Genomic DNA, 26,521 nt, shown 5'->3' on the forward strand with positions numbered 1-26,521 from the left:
CCAGACACTTTCTGTTTTGATTTAAAAAAAAAAATCGGCTGGGGAAAAAAAAAAGTTTAATGTCAGCTGGAGCCACTCCTCCAAAATACAAACAGAGAGAGAGAGAGAGAGAGCGATCCTCCCCTGCCCCACAGCCAGATGCCAGGCCATGCAAAAAACGAAAAATAGAAAGAAAGAAAAGATGCAAAGAATGGTGCAATTTCCTTACATTTCATTTTGGTTAAGAGTTGGATATTCCTTTGCGAAGTAAAGAGAGCCAGAGAGAGAGACCACTTGGAGCTAGCTAGATAGATAAGGGGAATGGATGGAGATTGATTCAGATTCCATGTTCCTCTTGCAGAATGTCTGTTGGGGGCCGTTGCTGGGTCTGTGGCTCTGGTTTGGGGCTACACCTGGTCTGACAACGTTGGGGCTCTGTTGTGATCTGTGCTCCATGCGCTCGCCAGGTGCAGATGGCATGTGGCGCTGGTGCCCAGCAGGATCAGGCCCAAAGGCCAAGACTGCCCCCGTTGGTCTCCCCTGCCTGTGCAGTGCAGCCAGAATGGGCCTGGCAGAATCCCAAGCTGAGCCCTGGCTCCCCGAGCCCTGCTAGACACGGCAGCAGTGCCCAGGCCGCCCAGCTCGTGCCATGGAGCCGCTTTGGTGCCTCCCACTCTGCCCTGGTGTGCGGTTCCATGGTGTTTCTCCCTGCTCCCGCCAGCGTCCTGGTGAGGTCCTGCATCCGCTCCCCGCTGGTCTCCTCTGCCCCGGATCCCCCCAGGATACAAGGCTGGTGCTCTCCAGAGCTCTCCCTGCCGACAGCCTCGGCGCACTGGCAGGATGGGCCCCGGAGCTAAGGAGGCGCAGGGGTGATCCCCGGAGCTCAGCTGGCTCCTGGCGTATTCGGGACGTGCCTGCGAGGAGATGCAGAGACTCATGAGCCCCCAGGCTGCCCTAGCATAACCTCCCTGCCACCCTGTCCTGCCGTGTTATCAGCCAGCACCTCCCCTCCCCGCCCCACGCCGTGTTCTACACAGATAGTCGCCCCTTTCGCTCTGTGGGCTGCAGGATCCCAAGCCCGTCCGATGGGCCCGTCCTAGCCGGTTGCCAGGCAGGGAAGACGGCTGGTTGGAGACACATGGCAGCATTGTTATTTACATTACAACAACTCTTACAGACCCCAGTTGAGATCAGGGCCCTGTTGTGCCAGGCGCTGCCCACAAAACCCTTGCTCCAAAGAGCTCTCAGCCTACATAGACAAAGACTGGGAGGATTATTAACCCCATCCTACAGATGGGGGAAACTGAGGCAGAGGGCAATTAAGTGACTTGACCAAGGTCACATGGGTATTCTGTAGCAGAGCCAGGAACTGAACCCTGACTTGAGGCCCAGCTCCCTGCCCTAGCCTGAAGGCCAATTCAAATTGCTCTGCACTAAACAGGATCAGACTTCTGGGATTCTGGGATCCCCGGTGCCCTGGCTGGTTCTTTCCTACCCCCAATGTCCCGTAACACTGGCTACAGGGACCCACTCTAACGGCTTCTCTTACTGCAGAGGTAACTTGAGTTATAACTCTGGTGCTGGCTCGAACTCGAGCCCTGTCCACACACGACCCCTTAATTCGAACGTGAAGTGCCGTTGCACCGTGTAGCTGGTCTCGCTCGAGTGACCCCTGCAGGGCGACGCCACCTATCGGAGCAGAGTGGCCACTCTCGTGGCTTCGCTAACCCCGCTGCCCTCCAGGCCTCTGGATCTGCCCCCAACACTACAGCCCAGGGCGAGCGGCGTCACTGCGACGTTGCTTTAACCCAGTTTCATAAGAGCAAGCAGAGAAGGACGGGTGAGAACATCGCTCTGTGGAAAGAGGGAAAAAAATAAGACACCTGCTGCTAGCAGGAGCTAATTTATTCCCCTCTCCGGAGAGCTGTGATCTCCCCAGGACATTGCCTTAAATCAGCCGTTCTCGTTATCACGGGAATCTGTCTGGCCCGGAGCCAAGCTAGTCTCTGAACCCGGATGCAGGTCACACGTAGGCCTCAGTGAGAGCAGCTGCAAAGGACTGACGGGGGTGGGGGTCTCAAAGCTCCGTGGTGCGGACTGCCGCAGGGGGGATCCGGGTCCCCAGGGCAGGGACTTGGCGGGGTGGATTCTCCAGCGCGCTGCCGTCATTGACACCGGTGCGACGTAATGTGAATCGTCACTGCTGGGTGGGTGGCGCGGGACAGGGCCCAGTCTGACCTGCTGCAGAACACAGGCCATGGACAGTCACCCAGCGCTTCCTGTGTTGAGCCCAATGAGGCCGGGCGGGGAAGGAGACCGGGGGAAGGAAGGGTTAACAGAACCTTCACTCAATTCACACGTCCTCACCCAGCTGCCCCCCTGCTGCCCCATGCCCCTGGCATGAGGAGATGCCGGCACAATGGGCTGAGACCACCCAACTCGCTTCACTTGTGATCTGGTGCAGCCGCTCAGCCATTCCTGCCAGCTGCATCATGCCCCGAGGTGGCGAGAACATTCTGTGCTAGCGCTGAGCTGCGGATGGATGCAACAGCTGGAAAATTCACCTGTGTGATGAGCTCGTCAGGCATGAGTGACTCATTGCTGCGGCCAGCTCGGAACTCCTGGTTCCCAAGCTGTCAGGGCGTTATATAAATAACAACAACCCAGAGCCAGGTCTGCTGGACGAAGTTGCCTCTTATTTACAACACTTCAAAAGTCTAGAAAAGTTGGGTTACTCTGTGCCAGGGCTAGAACCGGCCAGGCACAGCAAGGCGCATCGGCAGCCCCAGCTGACCCCAGGAAATGGCAGCACAGTTGGGGGGGTTGTGGGATTAAACAACAACAAACTGGACAGTTATTAATTAGGATGATCACTATTTATTATTTTGCACGGCAGCAGCCGGAAGCCCTAATCATTGTGCCAGCTGCTGCAGAAACACAGAACAAAGAGCCAGTCCCTGCCCCAGAGCACTTCCAATTTAACTACAGATGGAGCCAATCAGACAGGGGCGTAAAGGAAACAGTGAGATCCTATTGGTCAGCATCAGAGGCAGGTCTCGGCCAAATGCTGGTTCCAAATTTTGCCTGAAAATTCACGTCTGTTTCCCTTTCGGGATGTTTCTCAAGGCAGAATTTTTTGCGGCGCTGGCCCCCAAACAGCCCCTTGTCTTGCAGAACCCTGCGGCTTTCCAAAGCCCATCAGTGCGCCCAGGATCGTCGGCCCCACAGAGACGATTCTTCAAAATGTCCTGACAAACTCGCGCTGCTCGTGAGGGGGAATCAGACTCCGCTTCACTCCAGACCTGGCTGGCGTCTTTCCCACACACACTAAACTGGACCTTTTTTGAAAAGAAAAAAACCCATCCCAAGCCAGGGAGGATTTTGAAGCTTTTCGGATTTTCTATTTTTTGCCCCGGTAATAACCAGCTTCATGGGCCGCTGGATCTCAAAGGGGCTTTGCGAGCGTCACCCAGCCCGTCTGATCACAGCCCAAGACCCAGCTGGGAGGGGAGGTGGCGCTCGGTGGCAAAGCCACCAGGAGAACCCAGGAGCCCTAGTGCTCCATCGCTTGCTTTGCCACTAGCGCTGGGCCATTCAAAGGATCTGAATGCGATCAGGCGCCTACATTTCAGTGGGGTTCAAATTCCAGCCTCCGTCATGCTCTCTCATCCGCCGCCCTTCTTAAATTCCTCAGCTGACTTTGATCCGGCTCATCCTTGAAATAGCCTGGGGGCAGGGGTGGAAAATTCTGACTGGTGCAAAGGAATCTACACAGAAAGCAGAGTTGCATAAGGTTGCATCATGGTTGGTGAGATCCTGGTGAGTCCAGGGTTATTACAGACTAGTCCAGGGCCCGGCAGGGAACAGGGTCTGGGAAGCCCTGGAACCGGGTGGGCTGCAGAAGGGGCCAGACCCAGGCTGGCGTCTGAGCTCAGGCCCCGATCCTGCCAAGCCCCATTCACCGCCTCGCCCTACAAAGCCCGAGGGCATTAACAGGGCTGAGGCAGCGTTCGCAGGATCGGGCCCCCCGTGCCTCCCAAGCCTTGTGCCCGCTCCCTCCCCCACCCCATCAATGTGTCCTCTAGGGTGACCAGATGTCCTGATTTTATAGGGACAGTCCTGATATTTGGGGCTTTTACTTATATAGACTCCTAGTACCCCCCCACCCCACATACACATACATCCACTGTCCAGATTTTTCACACTTGCTCTCTGGTCACCCGAGTGTCCTCCCAACCCCACCCCCCAACTCTGAGTGCCCCCTTCCTCTCCCCCACCGCATCCGAGTGCCCCTCCCTCTTTGCAGCCTCACACCCTCCCTCATCCCCATGCAGCCCCTCGCTCCCCTGCCCCCCCCCCGAGCAGTGCCCCCGGCTGGCAGAGCAGCCCCTTGCCAAAGGCGTTATCAGTGGCCATTGTGCAGGGAGCCGCGAGGCTCCTGGGAAAGCGCAATGGAGGTGCTGAGCATTGAAATCCAGACACAATGAGGAAGGCCCCGGCCATGCCAAGGCCAAGCCTGGGCCGAGGAGGAAAGGAGCAGGCGGCGAGGGGGCCGGGGGGCATGGAGGATCCCACCGCAGCCGCTGTGCTGGGAAGGGCTCTGGATGTCCTGTCCTGCCGCCCTCCCATGCAGGAAGAGCACCGGGGTTTGTTCTCAGCCCCTGCCCCAGCTGGGCTGGCCTGTCGGGCTCTGGCTTGATGGCCCCCACAGCTAAGGGGGCAGCACGGAGCCTGTGGGGCGAAGGATAAGCTGCTCCTGTGAGAGAGCAGGGGGCTGGGAGCAGGGGCGGCTCTAGGTTTTTGGCCGCCCCAAGCAGTCATGCCCGGGAGGTGCCCCCAAGCCGCGGGAGCAGCGGACCTCCCGCGGGCATGACTGCGGAGGGTCCACTGGTCGCGCGGCTCGGCTGGACCTCCCGCAGCTGCGGGCGGTTCGCAGGTCCGGCGGCTCTGGTTGAGCTGCCGCAGGCATGCCCGCGGGAGGTCCAGCCGAGCCGCGGGACCAGCGTCCCCTCCGCAGTCATGCCTGCGGCAGGTCCGCTGCTCCCGGGGCTCCGGTGGACCTCCCGCAGGCATGACTGCGGCAGGTCCGCCGGCCCAGCCTGCCGCCCCCCCCGGGAAAGGGCCGCCCCAGGCAGGTGCTTGCCCCGCTGGGCTCTGGAGCCGGCCCTGGCTGGGAGCCAGGACTCCTGGGTTTTACCCCTGGCCCTGGGAGGGGAGGGGAGTGGCATCTGGTCGTTTAGAGAAGGGGGATGGGGAGTGAGCCAGGACTCCTGGGTTCTAGTTGTCTATTCCCTCCTTTGGGGGGTGGGCTGGACTCCTGGGGTCTATACTCGGCTCTGTCACTGACTTGCCATGTGACTGGGTAAGATCCTGCCTTGCCACGTGCCTCATTTTCTCCCCTCTATAGAACAGGGATGATGATAATGACCCACCTTCCCCACACACAGGAATTAAACAGGTGGGGACCCCAGCTGCGTCTCTGGCCCATGTCAGAGCAGCCCTCCCCTGCTGGCCACCAGGCCCCGCCCAGCTCCCCTTCCCCTGAGGGGGCACGAGAGGGGAGCCCGTCACTGAAACCCCTCTGAATAGCAGCACCAAGGCCCCAGCTGCAGCAGCCTGGTGCTCAGTGGCAGGAGGGCGCCGAGGCTACATATGGGCATCTCGGATGGCGCCGGGAGCAGCACTCAGGCTGGTGGGCACATGCCGAGCAGCAGCACCAGCTGCACACCCCCAGACAGACTGTGCATGCGGCGTTACCATGGTCCCCATCCAGTAACGCACGCAGGGAAATTCTCACCGTCGCTGAAACACGGGCAGCCCCTGAATAGAAACACAGCTAGGTACGGTACAGGGCATTGCAAACACCCCCGCCCACCAATTACAGACAGGCACAACGACCTACATGGGCTTGTGCACACACACTCACAACCCAGACAAGCCCAACGGTACACGTGGTGTTACACACACACACACAGAGGCACATACCTGTGCAATTGTACAACGCACGCAACCACAAAGACATGCACAAAATCCCAGCCTATTGCACACAGTCATCCACACAGCCACGCGCAGAATGTCACACACGCAGAAAGTCACAGACCCACACCGTTATAACACAGACACACAAGCCTAATTATAGACATGACCATGTTAACGTATCTACAGGCACATACGCAATCATCATCACACACACACGTAAATACAGCCACAATCATGATTTTCACTCACACACAAAAAATCAATCTCAGCTCTCCAACCTCCTCTATACCCCCCCACGGGCCCATGCATTGTTCGTTTCTCTCTCTCTCACACACACACACACACACACACACACACACTTTCCCAGGGTCTGCAGAGCTGCTCTGTGATCGCTTCTCCCTCCTCTTAGGGTTGGTAACCACCCTCCTTTGTTCTTTTTTAATTGTTCATTGTTCCTCCCCCCCCCTCCCCCCCACAGGAACCAGGCCAAAAATAACCCTCTCCCTAAGCCTTCCCTCCCCACGCACACACACCCCCTTTGGATTTTGAACTCCAGGGGCTGCGGCCAGCCAGCCTCACTGGTTGCCCTGGATGGTAGGGGAGCAGGGGGGAAGTTGGGAAGTACCAGCAGCCCCTGTGGGGCCTGATCCGCCAATCGCTCCCTTTGGTGTAAATCAGGAGCAGCAACTGAAGGCACCTGAGTTACTCCACCTGGCGGAAGAGGGGATCCAGACCCTAAGTCCTCCTTGGGGAGGGGGTGGGGGGAAGGAGGGTTGGTTCATTACGGCCTTGTCTCGACTAGGACGAAAGGTGGTTTCCGAGCGCATTAGCCAGCATCGCTCAGGGCCCGAGTGTGTTTTCACATGGGCCGGGGGAGCTCGGCTCCCAGGGGGAGCTCGGCAGGTGTGTCTGGGGAGAGACAGATCGATAAAACACTCGGCATTTTTCGCTCTAGATCAGCTGCCACAGCCAGCCAGTAACGGCTGCATCCCCCGGTCCTGACCCAGTGCCCATTCCCAGCCGTGGCCGGGAAGCGGCTCAGCCTCTCTGATCCCACAGCCATGGCAGCCTGCCCTGAGCCAGCCGGGCGAGCAGACAGCCACTGTGAGAACGCAGCGTTTTCCCAGGGTGGAGGCTGCGTGTGGCTTGGCCAGCAGCAGCAGAGCAGAGCCCCCCCCCTCCCCCACCCGGCTGGGCCTCGCCCCTCCTCCCCGGTGGGGAAACCACATGAGAAAGTGACATCAGGTGGGGTGTCGTCCCCCGCCCCCACCATGCTCCCTGCGGGCCCCACGGGACCGGGGAGCGCTCGGCAGGGACGTGGGAAACGGCAGCTGCCCTCGTCCTCCAGAGTTGGAGGGGCAGGAAATGATCTAACGGCACATGGGATCCAGGAGTGCAGAGTCCTGGGCTGGTGCCCCATGGGAGTCTCAGGGTGGGGGGGATGGGGTTCATTGCCCTTCTTTCAGGGGGGCTCCCTGATGCTCTTGGCCGTGGCCTCGGATGGGAGCCCCCCACACCAGCCCCCTGCACTGGGTGACCGCCGCTCCCCCAGGCTGGGAGTGGAGTTGGGGGTTCAGGAAAGGGACAGGACGGGGGGCTGGGACCCCAGTGCAGGCTGGTCTTCACACACAGGGATATTAAAGGGGGATAGTTCCCTCCTGCAGAATCCGGGGGGGGGGCAGACAGCCCGACAAGCCACACCCCCTCCCAGGCCCCCACTCAATAGCAGGGTGAGGTGGTAGGGGCCTGGCCTGCCCCCCAAAATAGCTCCAGCCCCTGATTCAGTAGCAGACACCCGGCCCTGAGTCCCTCCCTCCAGCTCTGTACCGTACACGGGGGGGGCTGCTCTGGGGGTGTTCACCGCAGCTCGGGAGGGGTCCCCCTCCCAGGCCATCCCCCAGACATGTCCCTCCCCCCGCCCCAGCTGGTCCCTGCTGTTCCCCTCGCCATCTGGCCTGGGAGTGTCTGACTCAGCGGCTTTCGCTGGGCCCTTGCCAGGCAGGGGGGCGGGGAGGGTATCCCGGCTGGCCTGTGAGCTGCATTTTCCACGCAGGGCCTGCTGGCCAGACAGTGATTCTGCTTCAGGGCTTGTCTGGAGACTTTTCTGGTCTGGGGCCCATTCGCCAGATCTTCCCGCTCCCGCCGGCTCCATGCACCCCCCAGCGGGCCCAGAGCTCACCCCGGGGGTGGAGAAAGGGAGCAGGGCTGGGGGCTCAGCAGCGGAGGGATGGAAAGCAGATGGCAGAGGGAGGGAGAGGAGAGTGAAATAGAGGGGATGGGGTTAGCTCAGAGGGTTTGCGGCAATGCCAACTTCCATGCCCCACACAGAGCCATGCCAGAGCCCTGTGCTGTGTACACACACACACACACACACAGAGCCATGCCAGAGCCCTGTGCTACGCGCGCACACACACACACACACAGAGCCCTGTGCTGCACACACGCAGAGCCATGCCAGAGCCCTGTGCTGTGTACACACACACACAGCCATGCCAGAGCCCTGTGCTGTGTACACACACACACACACACAGAGCCATGCCAGAGCCCTGTGCTGTGTACACACACACACACACACACACAGCCATGCCAGAGCCCTGTGCTACGCGCACACACACACACACACACAGAGCCATGCCAGAGCCCTGTGCTGCGCGCACACACAATCACACACACACACACACACACACACAGCCATGATGCCAGTGCAAATGCCATATGCACACACCAAGACATGGAGGCCCCCTGCCAGTCCTGCTGCACCCTCTGCCAGGCGCTGGGCAGGGGAGGGGTGTGCTTGCCTGGGGCCAGCTGAGGAAATTTGCAGTCAGATTGCACAATGTGCTGAAACCAGAACCCCAGCCCCCACCCCTAGGCTGTAAACCAGCGGGTCACCCTGTCCCCTTTCCCATGGAGGATCCCCTATACCTGGAATCCCCCCACCCCAGCATCTGCCTGTGACCCCTGCCCAACTCAGCAATCTGGGCAGGACCGGGTGCTTGTAACCCCCAGCTGGGGAGCCCATGCACGGAGCCTGTTGTGACCCCTGTGCTTTCCTCTGAGGATCTCAAAGCTTTGGGGGGGGGTTCAGTGCAGAGTTGTAGGGAGCAGGTTCAGGCTGGGTGATGCGCTGTCTGAATCGCCTGGCCCCGTCCTTATTTCTAACCACGGGAGTCCCAGCCAGCCCCCGAACGGCGCTCCAGCGAAAGCCAGACAGACGGCTCAGTGACTGTCCCAGCCGCAGCGCTGCCCGCCCTGTAACCGACCGTGGCCAGAGCGCGACACGTCCCCCAGGCCAAGAGAACATGCATGACCCACACATGGCTAACCTGCCCCCCCTCCCCCCGACTCCTCCAGCCAGCCAGCGCTGAGTCAGAGCTTCCTGGCACTCAGGAAACCAGCACATGCTTTAATGTCGCTCGCTGGCCAGGCTGGCTGACAGGGCCGCGGGGAGGCGGGGGGAGCATCGCCAGGGGTTGCCCTGACCCAGTGCTCCTGGCACCACTCCAGTTCCCACAAGCAGGGGGCACCGGGCTGTAATCTCAGCTCTGCCTGATGCAATGGGGCACCGTGCCACGGGCGCGGGGCTCCATGGGGAGAGGTGGCAGCAGGACGGTGACCCCAATGCACTCTGGACGGGACAGCCGTGGAAAGGCTTCGGGTGACATAGCTTATGGCAGCGTTTGCCAAATGGTGGGGCATGCCCTGCTGCTGGGGAGGGGGCACCAAGCACTAGCCGGGGGCACAGAGGACCCCCCCACACACGCCACCCTTGGTCTCCGCTTTCACGGTGAAAAGTCTCCAGCTGTTGTGATTGCAGAGTGCAGCGGGTGGGCCCTGAGCCTGCAAGGACAGCGCGGCGAGACGGAGCCCGGCCTCCTTTCAAGGGGTGCCAGCGGGGACCCTACGTTCTCGGGCAACAGCGTTAACCCCTTCACTGCCCGCCAGCAAGGAGGGGAGCTCTGCCTAACGCTCCTACGGCAGCGTCGCCCGGCTGGGCTGCCTGCTCCAGTTCATCTTCTGCTCCTGCTGCCCCCCATCCTCCTCCCGGCCCACCCCCTGCCTGCTCAGAGCCAGCACAAGTGGTGTCATGTCAGTCCTGGGAGGCCCCCAGGCAGCTTGTGTGGGGTTCCATTGGCAAAGGACACCCCTGGAGCAGACAGGGGAGGGGAGTGGAGGGTCCCTCCAGCCACGCTTGGCAGCCCGCCCTCCGCTCGCTTTCTCCCTCCCATCCACAGGCGGAGGAAGGCTGCTGTCTGAGGCACACAGGCAGTGCCTGCGAGCGGCTCCCCGCCCGCCCCCTCGGGATCTCCTCTCCTGGCCTTTCAAATCTTTCCATGGCTTGCCTGGCCCAGACGCGGGGCGGTTGGAAGGAGCCGGCTGCAGACACACACCTTTTATAAACAGCGCCGCTCACAAAGTCCCACTGTCTGAACCTCCCACTCAGACGCCGGGAGCCGAGCCAGTGCAGAGCAGCCGCCAGGCGTCGGTCGCGCTCGGGGACAGTTACGCGGCGGTAGGGCCCCCCGGGGAGCCGGGTCAGTCAGGATCGGGGCCCGCGGTGCCAGGCACTGCACGTACTGCCGCGGCTCCGGGCCTGGAGGGCGCCTCTGGCACTGATCCACCCCCCACTCCCCAGTAGAGGAGGGAGATTCGGCTCCTGTGGTCCCAGCTCGGGCCGGAGAATGGAGGGGAAGGGGCAACGTCCAGGCAGCCCAGGCATCAAGGGGCAGATTCTGCCCTCCCTTATTCTGGGTAAATCAGGAGCGTCTCCGCTGAGAATCAGGGCCCGGCTGGTGAATCTCACAGAGGTGGGGGAGGGGAACTTCACACCAACACTGACACATCTATTGCACGTGCTCACACTGGCATGTCAGCACACACGGACCTGGGAACCCACGCACGTGTGATGGCTGCTGACCCCAAGGCATCCGTGCAAACACATGCATGTTGCTGAGACATGCATTCACACGTGTGACGATGCATGCACACACATGAATGCACGCCTGCACAGCTAAAGCTGGGTATACAAAGATATATGCACGGGGGGACATCACTGACATACGTGCCCATTTGCACATGCACCTGAACTACATCATGGGACATAGATACATGTAACCGCAAACACACACACACATTCAGAGTGAAGTACACACACACTCCCACACCCTTGACCCATGGCTTGATATGCACAGTGACACATGCATACATGGGTACAGAGGCACAAGTACATATGAACCTACATCTGCACACCCCCCCATGCATGTATGTTCACACCTACACGCCTGAGAGTGGGTTCCCACATACAGTGAACACACATCTCCTTTGAGCACATCTCTCCACTGTCAGGGTCCTGCCCACCCATCTCCGCACTCACTGGTGAGCCTCCCAGTCGTCACCACCCCAGTGCCAGGTGGCTTCTCCCCCAAACTCCCCCACCCGCGCATGCTGCAAAGGCCCCAACAGGTAACGCCAGGCACCGCCTGCGTCCCACAGCCAGGCAACCGCCCGGGTTACTCACCGAGCCGGCCTGCTCCTTCCCTCAGCATGGGGGGAGCCTGCGCCCTAGTGGGGATTCTCCTGGGATGAGCCAACCCGCCCGCTGAGTCACATCCCAGGGGGACGGTGCCCCTGCCTGGGCAGGCAGCGCCCTGAGCCCCGGCACAGAACACGCAGTCCCGGCCCCGGCCGAGCAGCGCCGGCTCCATCCCACCCCCAGCTCCAGGCTGGGACGGGAAAGCTGGGACCTCCCACTCTCGGGGGGGGCATGGGGGGGCCTGGCTGTTGCTCCCCACCCGTCTCCATCTGTCGGGGGGAAGCGAAAGTCCAGCAGACGGGAGGATCCCGGGTTCCAGTCTAAGAATCGTCCGACTCACTGGGTGACCCTGGGGCGGGGGGGGGGGGGGGCGTCTGTTGCAGTCCCAGCTGCAGAGCCTGGTTCTCCAGCTCTAGCTAGAGGGGCCCTGACCCCCACGTCCGATCCTGCTGCCACTGGGGAGGAGATGGAGGAGGCCAGAGTAGAGAGGCCACAGCTGGGAATGCCGCCCCCCCCAGCTGTGTGACCCCTGAGCATGCCTCTGTGGGGAGGGGCCTCAGCTGGGACCCAGATGTTATGGGGCTCTTCCCCCACACACGGGGGGGGGGAGAGAAGAGCGCCTGCTCCAGCACAGGATCCCCCTGGGCCAGCCCCGCTTTGAGGCAGGACGGGGGGCTGGTGTTACCCCTAACCAGGATGGAGAGGTCCCCCCCGCCCTGCTCAGGCCAATGTGGACTCTGAGAGCTGGGGGGCTGGGGGCGGTCAATGCCCCAGCAAGACACCCCATCTCCACGGCTCCCGCCAGGCCGGGGAGGCTGCGCAGGGATCGGCCTGCTAGCCGGATGGGTTACCACGTGTCTAGGATTTCCCAGGATGGCCCCTCGTTGGACATCTGTCCGGATGCTCAGGGCCTGCTGCCCGCTGGCCAGGGTGACGGGCCCGGCGTCCTGTACCTCACAGGTAGCAGCTCCAGTCCAGTTCTGTCCTGGCCAGGATCAGGACAAGCGCCTCCCAAAGGACAGCTGGGAGCCGGCCCCGGCTCCACTGACCCCCAGGGTGAGCCTCCCACCCCCAGAGCGGCTGCAGGCAGAGCTTTCCGAAGCCCGACACTGTACTGCAGAGCGACAGTCACACGCGCATCCCCAAGCACTTTGCCAAGGTGCACGAGTCTCACGATCCCCCCCCCCCCTTTCACACATGGGGAAACCAAGGCACAGAGCAGGGGCTTGACTCAGCTGAGGTCACAGCCAGTGAGTCAGTCACAGAGGCAGGAAGAGAACCCAGGCGTCCTGCCTCCCTGTCCTTTGATTTTTCCACTCAACTGCACAGCGCTCATGGAGGGGGCACCAGATGCCAGGCAGCCAATCCTCAGCCCACACACCCCTCCGAGCGCTGGCCCCAGGTGCTCCGAGCCCCAGGCCTCAGCTGTCTCCCTTAAACCAGGTTACGCCCCCCTAGAGCTGGGCAATGGAACCCAGGAGTCCGGAGCTCACCGTGGTGCGCCCCAATTAGCATCCCTACAACGCCGTGGGTGCTCCAGCTGCCTGACGGGGAGGCAAAGGGGAGCAGATGCCTTCCTAGGGCAGCTCCAGCCCAGGCGCAGGGCTGGGGGACCACGCCCAAGGAGAGCGCATTAGCGATAACATCCTCGCCAGTAAACAAGAGGAGGCGGCCCCGCTCGCGTGACAGCCCGGGGCGAGGCCCCGCTGCCTTCCAGGGCTCAGCGCTGGAGGATGGGGTGAGCTCGATTCTGGGACACAGCCCGGGGGCAGGAGGGTGCGGCCGGTTACGAAAGAGGAAATGGGAAACGTAGCAACAACAGCAGGGAGAAATGGGAACAGCGGGCGGGGAAAGCGGGCACCGTCCCATCCCCAGACTCATGCCATTCCTTGCCAGGGGCAGGCATCCTGCTGGCTGCCAGGCACAGCCTTCGAAACTCTAACAAGCCTCCTCTGCCACTTCCAGAGGCTTTCGCTTCAGAGCCCCACCCCACCCGCAGGTGCCAACTTCCTGCAGCTCCCAGCGACGCCCATGCCAACGGTGGTACCCGGAGACGTCCCCGAGTGGGGAAGGGACTTGACACAGCATATCCAGGGCACACTCGCGAATAGACGTCGCCCCCCCCCCAACTCCTAGGGCTCCCTGCTCTAATCTAGACCCCCCCACACACACACCCGCCTTCCAGAGCAGGACTAGAACCCAGGAGTCCTGGATCCCAGCCCCACTCTAACCCCACTATCTTTGCAAGCACAGGTTCACCCTGCCCTACTCCCACCCCTGGGCACATTAACCCTTACTGCACTGGGGGCACCCAGCGAACAGCTGGTCCCATAACCAGGACAGCGACCCCTGCTCTGACCCACAGCAGCTATCGGGGCTTTCCTCAAGAGCAGGCCACCATCCAGGCAGAGAAACTGAGGCACAGCGCCGGGAAGCAACTTGCCCAAGGTGACAGTGCCTCGAATCGGGGCCAGCGCTGCCAGCTGCAGCCTCGGGGCACGCAGCAGAGTTTGCGGCCCAGGCGGGAGATCCCACAGGCAGCCTTGGCCTGCGGCAGGGAGCAGTTTTCACCGGGAGCAGAAGCTATTGGCCCAGGTCTGTGCCACGCACCCCAGAAGGCGGCTCGCCCGTGACTCTGACTCACGCTCCTGCCCCCTTGGGCACCGTGGCGCCAGCTCCGCCCGTTGCCCCAGGGTGCGGGTGGAACACACTAGCCCAGTGGCGGGCAGCAGGAAGGCAGCGGTGCCCGGTGCAGGGGCGCAGACCGGGCAGGGCTGTTTGTCTCTCTAGCTGGGTGAAAGGTGGCGGCCTTGGGCAGAGGGCCTCACCCTGCCGAGCAGGTGCAGGAATGTCTGGTGGGAGGGAACCCGGCTTCCCTGAAACCAGCTGAGTCAGTGGCCCGGCTGGCGTGTGTCCTGGGGCACTCTCGGCATCCCAGCGAGCCACGGGGCTGGCTCCTGCCGAGCTGAGGGGGGTGGGGGGAGCTGCCCCTCCCTTAGGGGACGTGCGGCGAGCGAGGTGGGCATCAGCCGTAGGGCACCCACCCTACAGTTTTACATGGCTCTAGCCCCTTTCACCTCGTTAACTGAGCCTCGTCACCCCCCTGCCAGCTGGGGAAGTGAGCACTAATTATGCCCATACCACAGGTAGGGAAACTGAGGCAGAGGGAGAGGAAAAAGACTTCCCCAAAGGTCAAACCATCAGTGAGTCAGTGACAGAGCTGGGGACACAGCCAAGAGGCCTGACTCCCAGCATCCCACCCTGCTCTAACCACTAGACCACACTTCCTCCAGGCATCCTGACTCCCGGCCTCCCCTGCTCTAGCCATCACTCCCCTGCCAGAACCGTGGCCCCGCCCTGCTCTCACTACTAGACCCTACTCCCCTCCCAGAGGCAACTCGAGCGGCCCAAACCCAGCTGGTGCCTTGGTGTTTCCTTTGAGGCTTGGCCTCTGGCTCTCAGCCCTGGGTATTGGGAAAGAGGCCTTGGGGCAGAGATTAGACAAGCCCAGGGATCAGGCTGCATCACGCTCTCTGCGTGCCCTTAGCCAGGTGGCCCGTCCTGTCCCGCTGCGGGGATCCTGCTACAGGACAGCACGGGGACACAGACACCCCAGAACAGGGGTCGGCAACCTTTCCAAAGTGCTGTGCCGAGTCTTCGTTTAGTCACTCGGATTTACGGTTTCGCGGGCCGGTGATACATTTTAACGTTTTTAGAAGGTCTCTTTCTGTAAGTCTAGAATATAGAACTAAACGATAGTTGTATGGAAAGTAAATAAGGTTTTTAAAACATTTAAGAAGCTTCATTTAAAATTAAATTAAAATGCAGAGCCCCCCAGACCGGCGGCCAGGACCTGGGCAGTGTGAGTGCCACTGAAAACCAGCTCGCGTGCCGCCTTCGGCACCCGTGCCATGGGTGGTCCCCCCCCGCCCTAGACAGCCCTGAGAGCCAGCGTACCAGCCTTGGAACGTGGAGCCGGCTTTGCTGCAAGCGCCAGGCTGGCCGGAGATTAACAGGAATGCGGGTCACGGAGATCAGATGCACCCAGGGCAAAGGACAGCAGTGTCCTGGCAGCAGCTTGGCGGGGCGCCCGGCACAAGGTCCAGCAGAGATAGGGGCTGCAGTGGCCTAGATAATGGAAAACAGGTTAAGGGGACGTCACCTGGAAAGGGAACGCTGTGCTGGCCAGGGACTAGGAGCTGGATTTTGGGGGGGGAGGGGGAAGGGATTGTTAGACAGGGAGCAATAGACAGACATCTAAGGCTGGAGACAGACAGGCTCCAGGGATGGACAGACAAAGTTTAGACCCCACCCCACCCTCAACCCATCTGAAAAGTTCACCATGTTTTTCGTAGGCCCCACAGAAACACTTGGTTTCGCCCTCTCGTGCGCCTCCGGCTGTTCACTAGCATCCGGGCTGCTGCTTGCGGCGGAACAGGGGAGGGCGTTATACTGAGAACCTGCCGGGTCTAGCTCCCTTCACACCCGGTGCAGCGCCCCAGCGAGGTCACAGGGGGGTGGGGCAGCAGCCATAGGAGCGGGAGGGAAGGAGAGGGGTGGGCCAGGCCTGCTGCAGGTTTGGTCATCCCCAGCCCTGTGCCCCTGAGCGGGCACCTATGCGTGTGGGCACCGCAGGGGCATTTCTGCAACTCTCCTGCCCCCGCTGAGTCCCCCGTCCCACTCGAAGCTGGGCCGGTATCTGAGCTCCCTGGCTGGACACGACTTCAGTAGGTGATTCTTGTTCCGAGTGTCACGCAGCAGAGGCCCCGCGCGCTGGGAAGGACCCTTGGGCTCCATGTCCGGCTCTGGCAGGGGAGGAGGGTCTAATGGTTAGAGCAAAAGGCCATTGGGAGCCAGGATTCCTGGGTTCTCCTCCCAGCTCTGGGAAGGGAGCGTAGGCTCGTGGTTAGTGCAGTAGCGGAGGGGCGGAGAGCTCGGACTCCTGGGTTCATTCCACACACACACACACACACAGTCCAGATGTGATCCAGTCTCTAGAATGGGGCTAAACCAGGACCACGAATCTCACCCCTCCGCCCCCCCAATGCTCTGGGGACTTGGAGCTCCCGGCATGAGGAGATGCTGCAGGAACCAGGATCTCTCTGGACCATCCCGCCTGCCCCTGCAGGTTGCGCCCATTGGAGGAAGTGGGCCAGCCAGCACCGGGGCGGGGGGGGCGCTGAGCCTTTCCCGGCAGCCCAGGCTGGCTTCCCCATGCAGGGGCAGTGCTGGCGGCTGCTCCCAAATCCTGGCTGGCCCAGCCCAGCTGCTTCTTTATTTGTGCTTTTGCAGCTGTGCCCGGAGCGGAGCGGGGCCGGGATGAAAGCGCCGTGCTTCCCAGAACGCCGCGCTTGGAAAACAACCCTTTCCCCGGCCCAGCCAGGCCTGGCATCGCACCCGGGCTGGGGCGGAAGGAGAGGGCGGGGGTTGTGCTCACATCAACAGCAGCACGCAGCGAAAGCCGGCTTCCTGAGTGACTCGGCCACTCGGCACCGAGTGCGGCCGGTGGTCAGAGCAGAAGCAAAGCAAAGCAGCTGCCAGCCATGCACCGCCTGGGCTGGGAGCCGGGGCCAGGCTGCCCCCACCCATACAGCTTGGAAAAGCCCTCCTGGCGGGTCACTTCCCGGCCACGGGGAGCCGCAGAGAAGTCAGGTTACTCATGAGCGGGGACAGGTTTGGGCTGGCGCATCGCGCGGGCATGAGGCACGTGGGCACAGGCCGACTCAAACCAGGCGGCTCAGGGGGCGGGCGGAAAGGGTCGGCTCCCGGAGCCCAGCCAGCGCTGAGCCAAGAGTCACTCTCCAGGACAGAGCCTCGAGTTGGCAACCGCCCTGGAGTGCCAGGCCCCTGCAGTCACCTGGTCTAATGTCCCCTGTTCCCCCGGCTTCCTTGGGTAGCTTCTGCAATACCCAATAGGCACAGGGAGGGCTTCTACCTGCCACTGGAGTGCAGCCACCTCTGGCTTGTAACACAGCAGCTGGTGAACAGGAAACCATGAACCGCCCCCAGCGGTTTAGCTGAATGGGAAGAACGGGTGCTTCCGGCACAGCCCTCGGGCACAGCGGGAATTAATAGCGCCCTCGCTCTTGCCCCCAGGGCAGTGCCGGTTGCTGGACAGACAGACTGAAAAGACAGGCCCCACCTCGGACCGCGCCCGCGCAGAGGCCTCGGCTCGTGGTGAGCGAGGATGGGACGGAAAGCAGGGCCATGACACCTGAGCCCAGCAACTGGGGCGGCTCGAGGCAACCTGCTTCATTGGGGGTCGCCCCCCACACCCGTCCGGTCTGGCCTGGCCGCCCCTCTGGAAAAGGGACTGATCATTCCAGGCTAACTCTCTTCCCCCATCTGCAGATCTCAGAGCGCTGTAGGGACGTGAATTCATCCCAGCTCTCCCCCGCCCCATTAAAACCCCCTTCACCCTGGGGGAAGGGACTTATTTGCATTGTTATTAGTCAAGATAATATCAAATAGCAACATCTGCTGAGCTGCCCATGGCATCTTTCAACCCAAGGCCTCTCTTGGGCCGTGTACAGGAAAACCACTTCCTCCCAGCCGCTGCAATGCAGCCGCTTCTGGAGTGGAGCTGCTTAACAATGCACAACAACGGTGAAGAAAGATAGATCCTGGCCACAGGGGAAGGGAAAGTTTAGGGTCCCGGAGGGTTTAATCTCTCCATAGGCTGAAAAAAACTCCCTAAAGTAGCATCCCCAAAGAGCAGGATTTGCAGTGGCAGCTCAGACCAGGGCAAGAGACCTTTGAAGAAGGGGCACAAGGCAGGCAGGACTCCAGGGTCCACATCCCTCTGCAGAGATGCCTCCCCCCCCCCACGCTCTCCTCCCCCGTGCGTGCTGGCACATGGCGGGGCTGTTCCCAGGGCTGGGGGAGCCGCATGCTGCAGCGCGGTGCTGCCCCTGCCTTGGGTTACCATTGTTCTGTTTGCGACGGGCTGCTGCCAAAGCATGACCAACTAAGACGCTGGTGGGTTTTGGCTGAGTTTTCTCTCTGGTTTTCAAAGAGGGGGAGGCACTGGCTTGGCAGCCCCAAAGAGTGCAGGGGCCTGAGCCTCGCTGACCCCATTCCTGGCTAGGGGGCAGAGATGGCAGTGGGCTAAGGTGGCTTTAAGCCCCCTTTATTCAGGGACCTGTTTTATCACTGGTGTAAGTTAGAGCTGCCCCAAGGCTGTTCTAATTCCCACTCTGGTCCCCATGGGCCCTGGGGCAGAGCTGGTAAAAATGGCACAGGGCATTGCCTGGCAAGAACCACTGCACCAGCCAGAGGCTGCTCCAGCGACGGGAAAGCAAGGGGCGGGGACGGGGGACCGCAGGTGAGCTCACGCAGCAGTGGGGTGACAGAAGCTGGGTCTTTGGGAAGTTTCCCCAGGCGCACTAGGGCGTGCGGCGCTGAATCTGGGCATCTCAGGGATTAGGGGTGACAGACAACCTGGCTGCACAGTACGTCTGGGCAACAGCTCCAGGGCCTATGGGGGCGGGAGGGGGCACGGGACTGGAGAGTAGGACCCCAGGCCTGGGCTGTGGCTGCAGGGACTGTGGATCGTTCAGTGCTTGTGCTCCAATCCCTTGCCCTGAGCCACGGCCAGACCTGACGGCTGCACCCGAGCAGGGCCTGGGGAGATCCCTGCTGTGCCAACCCCCACTGAGAGGCGTGGGGTGACCCTGGGCAGGCTGGCGGTGTCACGGGGTAGCCACTTTTCAGCCTGGACTCTCAGGGGGGATCCGAATCCAAATCTGACAGAGGATCTCAGAGGGATTCCCAGCCCAGCCACCCCGGCACCGTGCCACTGCAGCCTGGCCACTGCCCCCGGCCGGGGCTGGCGTCTCCCGCAGGGAGAAGGGGAGGGGAACCGTGGAGCCGCAAGTCCCAGCCGCAGCGGGGTCGCCAGGGCCGTCGGCCCCTCAGCGCACACAGCCCACGGGGCTGGGGCCAGGACTTCTCCAGCCGGGTCAGGTTCAAAGGGAAGGGGGGCAGTGTCAGGGGAGGGTGGGCCGGGGGTGCCCCGCCCTGCCTGGAGACAGGCTGTGAGCTAACTGCCTGTTTTCAGCTCCGACTGTCCCGGCACACCCCACAGGGGCTGACCCACCTACCAGAGCGCAGGGCCCCTCCTGCCTTTCCCATCCTGTCCAGCCCGGGGCACGTGTGTTTGGGGAGGGAGTTTCCACTGAAAACAGCCGACCCCTCGGCCTGGGTGATGCGAGAGCACGTGCCAGCTTTGAACAGCGCCGGGCGGGACCTGCATTTCCCCCACACACACACCAAACCCAATCGGCAAAACTCAGTCACGCTGGGGTCAGAGCGGCCACCGCTGGAGGGGGCTGTGGGGTGAGAGAGACGGGGAGCCAGGGGGCTGGACCCTTTCCTGCCTGGGGGCGCAGGATGAGCCGTTCCCGACCCCGGCTCTGGCAAGCTGCTTCCAGCCTCCGCCATTGCTGTGGCTACTTACATGGGGTGTTTGAGAGAAAGAGCAGCCTGTGTCTGCCCCACCTGCCCCCATTTCCCCCAGCTGGGCGCCTTTGCACCCCCCTCCTTAGTCCTTTGGGGAGGGGGCACATCTCATTTACTGGCTCCTTTCACAGGGTACAACCCCCACCCCCTGGTCAGGCCCTCCAGCCACCCGTCCTCTCCCAGGTGCAGGGCCCCCCCCACCCCAGATTCTCAGGCAAAACAAACTCACGTACCTCAGAGCAGGAGCCCCCAGCTAACCCCCCGGGGCCTCGGCTGGCGTCCCCCAGCCAGCCCCTTTCCGCTTGCTGCTTTTTCCCCCGATGGCTGGGCAGGGCCAAAATAACCTGAGCCCCCCCCCTGCAGGCCCCTCCTCCTCCTCCTCCTCCTCCAATCCACCCTGGCCCAGGGGCTCTCAGGCCTAGGCAGTTAATTGCTTACAGGTGGGCAGAGATGGGCTCCTTGTCCTTAACACAGGTGGACTGGGGCCCCAGCTCCCCTTAAAGGGACCACACCCCCCAGGGCAGTCACCAACTCTCAGGCTTTGGGGTTTTCCCCCCCTCTAAGATCCAGCTCCTGGAGTCAGGTGAATACGTGAGACTCTCAGCTTGCGTTTAAAAACCGACAACAACAAAGCCAGGAACACGCGCTCGAGCGGCTCTGAGGAGAACGCGCCCGTCCTGTTCTCGGGATAGCTAAGTCAGGCCCAGGGTTTTGCTGGAGGGGGAGGCCTGCTGGGGTCGTTCCAGGGCACTTGGGAGTGGCCAAACTGCAGTAGAAACAGCCGCCGATGATCGCAACAAACCAGACCTAAGCTGCAGGGATGATGAGGCTGCCCTGAGGCTGCCAGTGAAATCTTGAACCCCCAGCTGCTCCTGCGCTGCCAAATTCCAGCCAGGATGCGAAGTGTTAACAGCCCTGCGGCAATGGCTTGGCCGGAAGGGAGACCCTGGGGCTAAGGGCACTAAGCTGGGACTCAGGCAACCTTGGCGCAGCTCCTGGCTCTGCCACTGACTCATGTGACCTTGGTCAAGTCTCTCTGGGCCTCACTTCTCCAGCTGTGGGACAGGAGAGGAAGATCCTTCCTGCATCTGCTTAGACTGGGAGCTCTGTTGGGGCAGAGCCCACTCCCCTGCCAGCGCTAGGGCTAGAACCCAGGAGTCCTGGCTCCCAGCCCCCCACCCCGTTCCAACCACTAGACCCTACGCCCTGCCAGAGCTAGCGCTCGATCCCAGGGGTCTTGACTCCCAGCTTGCTGGTCAAGTGACTGCAGCCGATTACAGTCTCTCTCCCATAGAAACCGTTGTGGATGCAAATAGAAGCACCCCCTGAACCAAACCCAAATGAAATGTTCAGGGGGTTCAGAAAGTGTCTAATTGGGGTCACTTTTGCTGCTGCTTCTGCCCCCTCCCCCTCCCACAGCCCAGAGAGGCTCGTAGTGTGTGGCTCACAGGCCAGATTGGCACAGCAGAGAAAGTAGCTGGGGGCTCTGCCAGTGCAAACCCAGAGCCCTTTGTACATCACCACCACACACACACACAGACCTCTGCCAGTGGTGCTAGAAGAGAATCCTCATTAGCTGTCAGCAGTATAGGGCATATGACACACAGCTGAGCATGTCTGATTACATTCTGCAGAGGGCAATGGTGCACACACACACACACACACACAAATGCAAACATGCACATCCACATACATGCAGCTACATGCGCACACACATGCACGGCCATTGCACATACAAGCTACTCAGCTGGATTCCTGTTGGAAAAATCCCAAGTCCCCTGTCTTCCTGACTGGCACGGACCCCCCACCCTGCAACTGATCAGGCATGCCCTCCAGGCTGGGGGCTGGGTGGGTTATAACAATTATTTATAGTCCTGTGCGCTCCCCTCTTTAAACTCCCTTTCCTGTCTCTGCAGCCAGCTCCAGGGCGGAGGGGAGCCGGGGGCTGGCGCGTGCCCTGAGGCCTGGCTGGGTCACCCTGCACAAAGCCGGCCCCACAAACAGCTGTCAGAGCGGGGAGCAGGGGGGGGCGGGGGGGGGGCGTGTGGCTGCCTTGTGTATGACAATGCAGCGGGAGCAAGGCACAAGCTGCTCCAGACGGGCTGGGATCTCCCCGGGTCATGGCCAGGGGATCACAGGGAATTAATGGGGCAAGTGATGTGGCAAAGGGCTCACGGGGACGGTGCCCAGCGCGGGGACCCAACCCCCCCCCGACAGGGTCCATTGTGCGGGCGGGGGAAGGGGGGCCTGGATATCTCCTCATTGCTCGGGGCCGTGCGGGGTCCCTGCAGGTCCAGACCCGCCCTGCCCAGGGGACTTGGGGGCTAGAGAGAGGTGCCCGCCTGGGAGTGGGCAGCCCAGCACCTCCCAGCCCAGCCAGACACAGAGACACAGGGAGGGGCAGGGACGGGATCAGAACCGGCCCAGAACCCTTGGCCCCACGGGGTGAGGGGCGCTGGGGAGCCGGGTCCCTGGCTTAGTTCTGCTGCAAACGACTGATCTGGCCAGACATAAGGATCCGGCTGAGGCCCCCCCTTTCCCCATCACACAAATGTCCCCCTCCCCACCCCCCATCTGGCGTGTGCAGCGTTTAATGGGCTTCCAGCCCGGCCGGGCGCCAGCTGTACGGGGTCAGGGGGCTGGCGGCAGCGCCCGGGGGCTCATTCTGATGGAGATGGCAGCACACGCCGCCCGGCCCGGGGCACGGGGCAGATGGCTGCAGGCAGCGGGACAATGGAAGCTGTGACCTGCCCCACAAACACCCCCAGCTACAGCTGGGCCTGGGCCTCTCCTCCCACGAGCTGGGGCTCCCACTCGGCCCAGTGACGGGCAGGGGCCAGGCTGGAGTTACACTGGGCTGGCACCGCTCCATTGCCCCCCTCCCCAGGGAAACGAGGGTGGGTGGCTAGGACCTAATGCTGGGAGCTAGGACTCCTGGGTCCCGTGCCGGGCTCTGATGCTAATTTGCTGGGTGAGCCGGAGCCCGTCACGGCCAAGTGCCGTGCCTCAGTTTCCCCTCCTAACACTTTGGAAAGCATGGTGTCATTATGGTGGTGCCTAGTGGCTCCCTGTTGTGCCTGCCCCAAAGAGAACAGGTGTCCAGAGCCCCCCAGTCCCTGCTCTGAGCCAGCAGAGGCCAAAGGAGGCGGAGAAGCACTGAGCAGGGCTAGGCCTCAGGCTCAGAGGCCCAGAGGCTCAGTTCAGGTGCCTAACTCCCCTGGGTCTCAGTGGGAGGTGGCCTTGAGGCTCTGGGGCTGCTCCCCCCCCTCCGGCCCCCCAAGCTCGCCCCCTCCCCCTGGGCCGGCTCGACGGGGTGACTCACGGGGTGATGGAGCCCTGGGTCACCATGTTCTGCAGGCCGGGCCGGGCTGGGCCAGGGGCGCAGGAGTTAGGGGCCGGCGCGTCCCGCTGCACAGATGCTCTGTTCTCCCATCCCCCGCCGGCACAGGGCCCTGCTCCCTGGGTCCCCAGGCTGAGCGGGGCCAGGCCTGGGGGAAGACGGGGGCACTGGGGGACAGAGGCCAATGATGGGTTAAAACAGAATAAACTGGAGCAAGGGGGGGGCCAGCAGGGGCATGGGGGGAGGAGCTGGGACGTAGCCAGCCCAGCTGCCATGACCATTGGCGTTCCTGCATCCCAGCCGGGCTGGGGGGGTGGGGGGGGCTCTCCCGGCTGCTGCTGAGGGGCCCCCGTCCGGCCCATTGACATGGAGATTTGGCACACGCTGGCGGGGGAGCAGATGTGCGCAATGGAGACACAAAAGGCAACACGGGGCTGTGTGGTCACGACCTCCCCCCCACCCCCCATTCCTCAAACACAGACAGAGGCAGGGGCTGGGGGGGCTCTGCTGGCCGGGGAAGGGCTGAGTGGGCCCAGCCTCCCCGCAGGGGATTCAGGTGCCATGAGCAACAGGGTGTCAGAGCCGGGGGGCGGTAAGGGGATTGCAGGCAGCAGCCGGGTAGGAGGAAGCAGGGCTCCGAAGGGTTTGCTCGTCCCACGGGATGGGGGGGGCGTTGCGGGGGTTGATTCCCTTGCCCCGTGCAGGCCTGGGCATCTGCCAGTCTGCGGAAAGGTGATGGGAGCTTGGCCTGGGGGGAGGTCGGCAGTACCTTTGCAAACCAGCCCCCTAATCCTCCCCCCAATTTGCACCACGCCGCCCCGGCTAATCAGTTAACCTCCCCCCAGCCCCAGTCTAGCAACGTTTGTAGCTCTGCCTGGCATTTCTTCTAGGGCAGGGAGACCACAGACTCATCTAATGACCAAGTTCATGCCCAAAACAACCACTACTGAAATGCAGCCACCTCTGGGGCAGGGCATGCCAACTGCTTATACCGGAATCCCTTGCCCAGTGCTGAAATGCAGCTGTCTCTGGGGTAAGGCATGGAGACTGTTTATACCAAAATTCCTTGTCCAGTGCTGAAATGCAGCTGTCTCTGGGGTAGGGTCCTGGGGCTGTTTATAGGGGTGCTGAAGTGCAGCAGTTTCTGGGGTGCAGCACGGCAGCTGTTTAACAGCACACAGGTACAAGGCACAGCAGTTTGGGCCAGGCGGTGGAGGAGAGCAGTGTGCGGAGTTGTAACTGCCGGTGGGACATGAAGGTTTCTGTGACAGCTCCTGCCCTGGTGGGAATCCCAGGTTTCCCCACAAGGCAGGGCCCCGGGGGCTTTGCCCCACATTGGAGAGGGTCCCTGCAGCAGCGCAGCACCCCACGCCCCTCAGCACCAATGCTGAGCGGTCCCAGCCACATCACTCCCTGCAGCATCTGGCGCTGCCGGCAGCCTCCCATCCCTGTGCTGGCCCTGGGCTAGAGACCTTGGCTTAGGGGAGTCCCTGGCCAGGGCCCAGCTCCTGGGGCTTCCCCCATTGGGGGGGTCTCTCCCAATCTGCCCCAGGGAGAGCTCAGGCCCTGGGCCAGAAATGAGCTCAGCAGAAACCTCCCCGGCATGGCTCCCAAGGGCCAGCAGCTGCAAGGACTTTCCCCCGGGGGTTTCTGGAAGGAGGGAGAGTCCAGAAGTTGGGGGAGGGGAGTTCCTGTAATCAGCCCTCATGGGGGGGGGGGACCCCCACACCCACCTCTGGCCACTGCAGCCTCAGCTGCCCAGGGCACCGTCACTAGGACCCCACCAGCCTGCACCCTGATGCCGTCTTTGGGACTGGTGGTTTTCATAGCGCAGCCGTTCAGATGAGGGGCATTTGGTACCTGGGTATGGGAGGAACCCAGGAGTCCTGGCTCCCAGTTCTCTGCTCTGACCACTAGCCCACACTGCCGCTGAGTGGGCAGATGCACAAGCTCTCACTCAGCACCCAAGTGCTTGGGCCCCCTGCTGGCCGGCCTGGGGGGCGTGGACACAGATTGGCGGGTGGGTGGGTGGCTGTTTATGGCCCCGACCCCAGGTGGGGGCGAACTGGGCAGGATCGGGCCCCGGGTGGGTGTCTCGCTGCAGCAAGACTGTTGCTGTCACATGGCAGCCGAGCCCTCCCTGCCCCCGGCAGGAAGTACAGTGCGCGGGGGGGGGGTGTGAGACGAGTGGAAGTCCCCAGCCTTCGGTGGCGTCATGGGTGGAGCTGTTCCAGTGCGTCGCGGGAGCAGCCTCGCACCACGGAGAACTGGCCCCTGGCGGCCACAACGCGTCACCCCGGGGGGAACGGACGTGATCCCCTTCACCACAGCTGGGGGCAGCTCCGACCGCGGCCTCCCCCACACCCAGGCGTGGTTCCTGGGCCCAGGGGTTCCCCCTTTCCGCAGCGTGTGGGTGATTCCCAAGCCCCCGTCCCTCGGGGACCCTAGGGGAGGAGAAGGGGTTGCCCAGAAAAAGAGGGTGGATCAAGATATGCTGCCCACTCTGCAAGGGCAGGCGATGCGCCCCCGCCCCAGAGGAGATGCCCCCATCCTGCCCCGATAAAGCCTGATCCCTCACGCAGAGAAATGGCGCTGCCCTGGCAATAACATGCTACCAGCCCTGCAGCACCAGCTCTGTGCCCAGCGCTCCTTAACCAGCTGCAGGAAGCTGGTGGAGAGGGAGGGCACCATGTGTGCTGCCCCCTCTCCCCGTTCCTCCAGCACCACATGGCATCTGCGGAGCCTGCTCGTGTGCACCGTCCCCCCGCCCGGCTGCTGGCCTCTCCCGCGCTGGGCAACGCAGGGCACACCGGGCAGATTGTCTGCAACGCAGTGCACATGCCAGAGAGACAAGGCCGCAGCCTGGTGCGCGTGTGTTAAAAGACTACGCACGCACGCACGCACAACTGACCAGACACAAACACACCTGCCCAGGTCTCCAGGTACACACGTGCACACACTTGGATATGCTGAGGCATGCACAGAAATACACTTGCCCAGGCAGCGTGTGCACACACACACACACCTGCACACACAAACACACTCACACAAACACAGTCGCGTGCTAAACATGGACACAGGCAGGTGTGGACAAATATCTGGGATTAGGGAGCATCAGCAACACTTGTCGGTTAGGGGTGGGTAGGAATCCCAGGGCTGGAATAGCAAGGGGGGGGCTGTGCCTGGGGACGGGGGGGGGGCTGGAACGGCAGGGGGTTGTGCCTGGGAAC

The 26,521-nt window shown here is 62.2% G+C and overlaps 1 protein-coding gene across 1 annotated transcript; it reads right to left on the bottom strand.

Moving 5' to 3' along the window:
• Positions 1-150: 150 nt before the first annotated feature.
• LOC123356076 lies at positions 151-25,118 on the bottom strand. Its single transcript, XM_044999049.1, has 4 exons — positions 25,025-25,118; positions 20,185-20,369; positions 15,449-15,619; positions 151-893 (listed from the first exon to the last, which is right to left on the bottom strand). The coding sequence occupies exons 1-4, from the start codon at positions 25,116-25,118 to the stop codon at positions 387-389; spliced, it is 957 nt and encodes a 318-aa protein (XP_044854984.1). The 3' UTR covers positions 151-386.
• Positions 25,119-26,521: the final 1,403 nt, after the last annotated feature.

Source organism: Mauremys mutica, chromosome 24 (genome assembly GCF_020497125.1).
Source record: "Mauremys mutica isolate MM-2020 ecotype Southern chromosome 24, ASM2049712v1, whole genome shotgun sequence".
Lineage (NCBI taxonomy): Eukaryota > Metazoa > Chordata > Testudines > Geoemydidae > Mauremys > Mauremys mutica.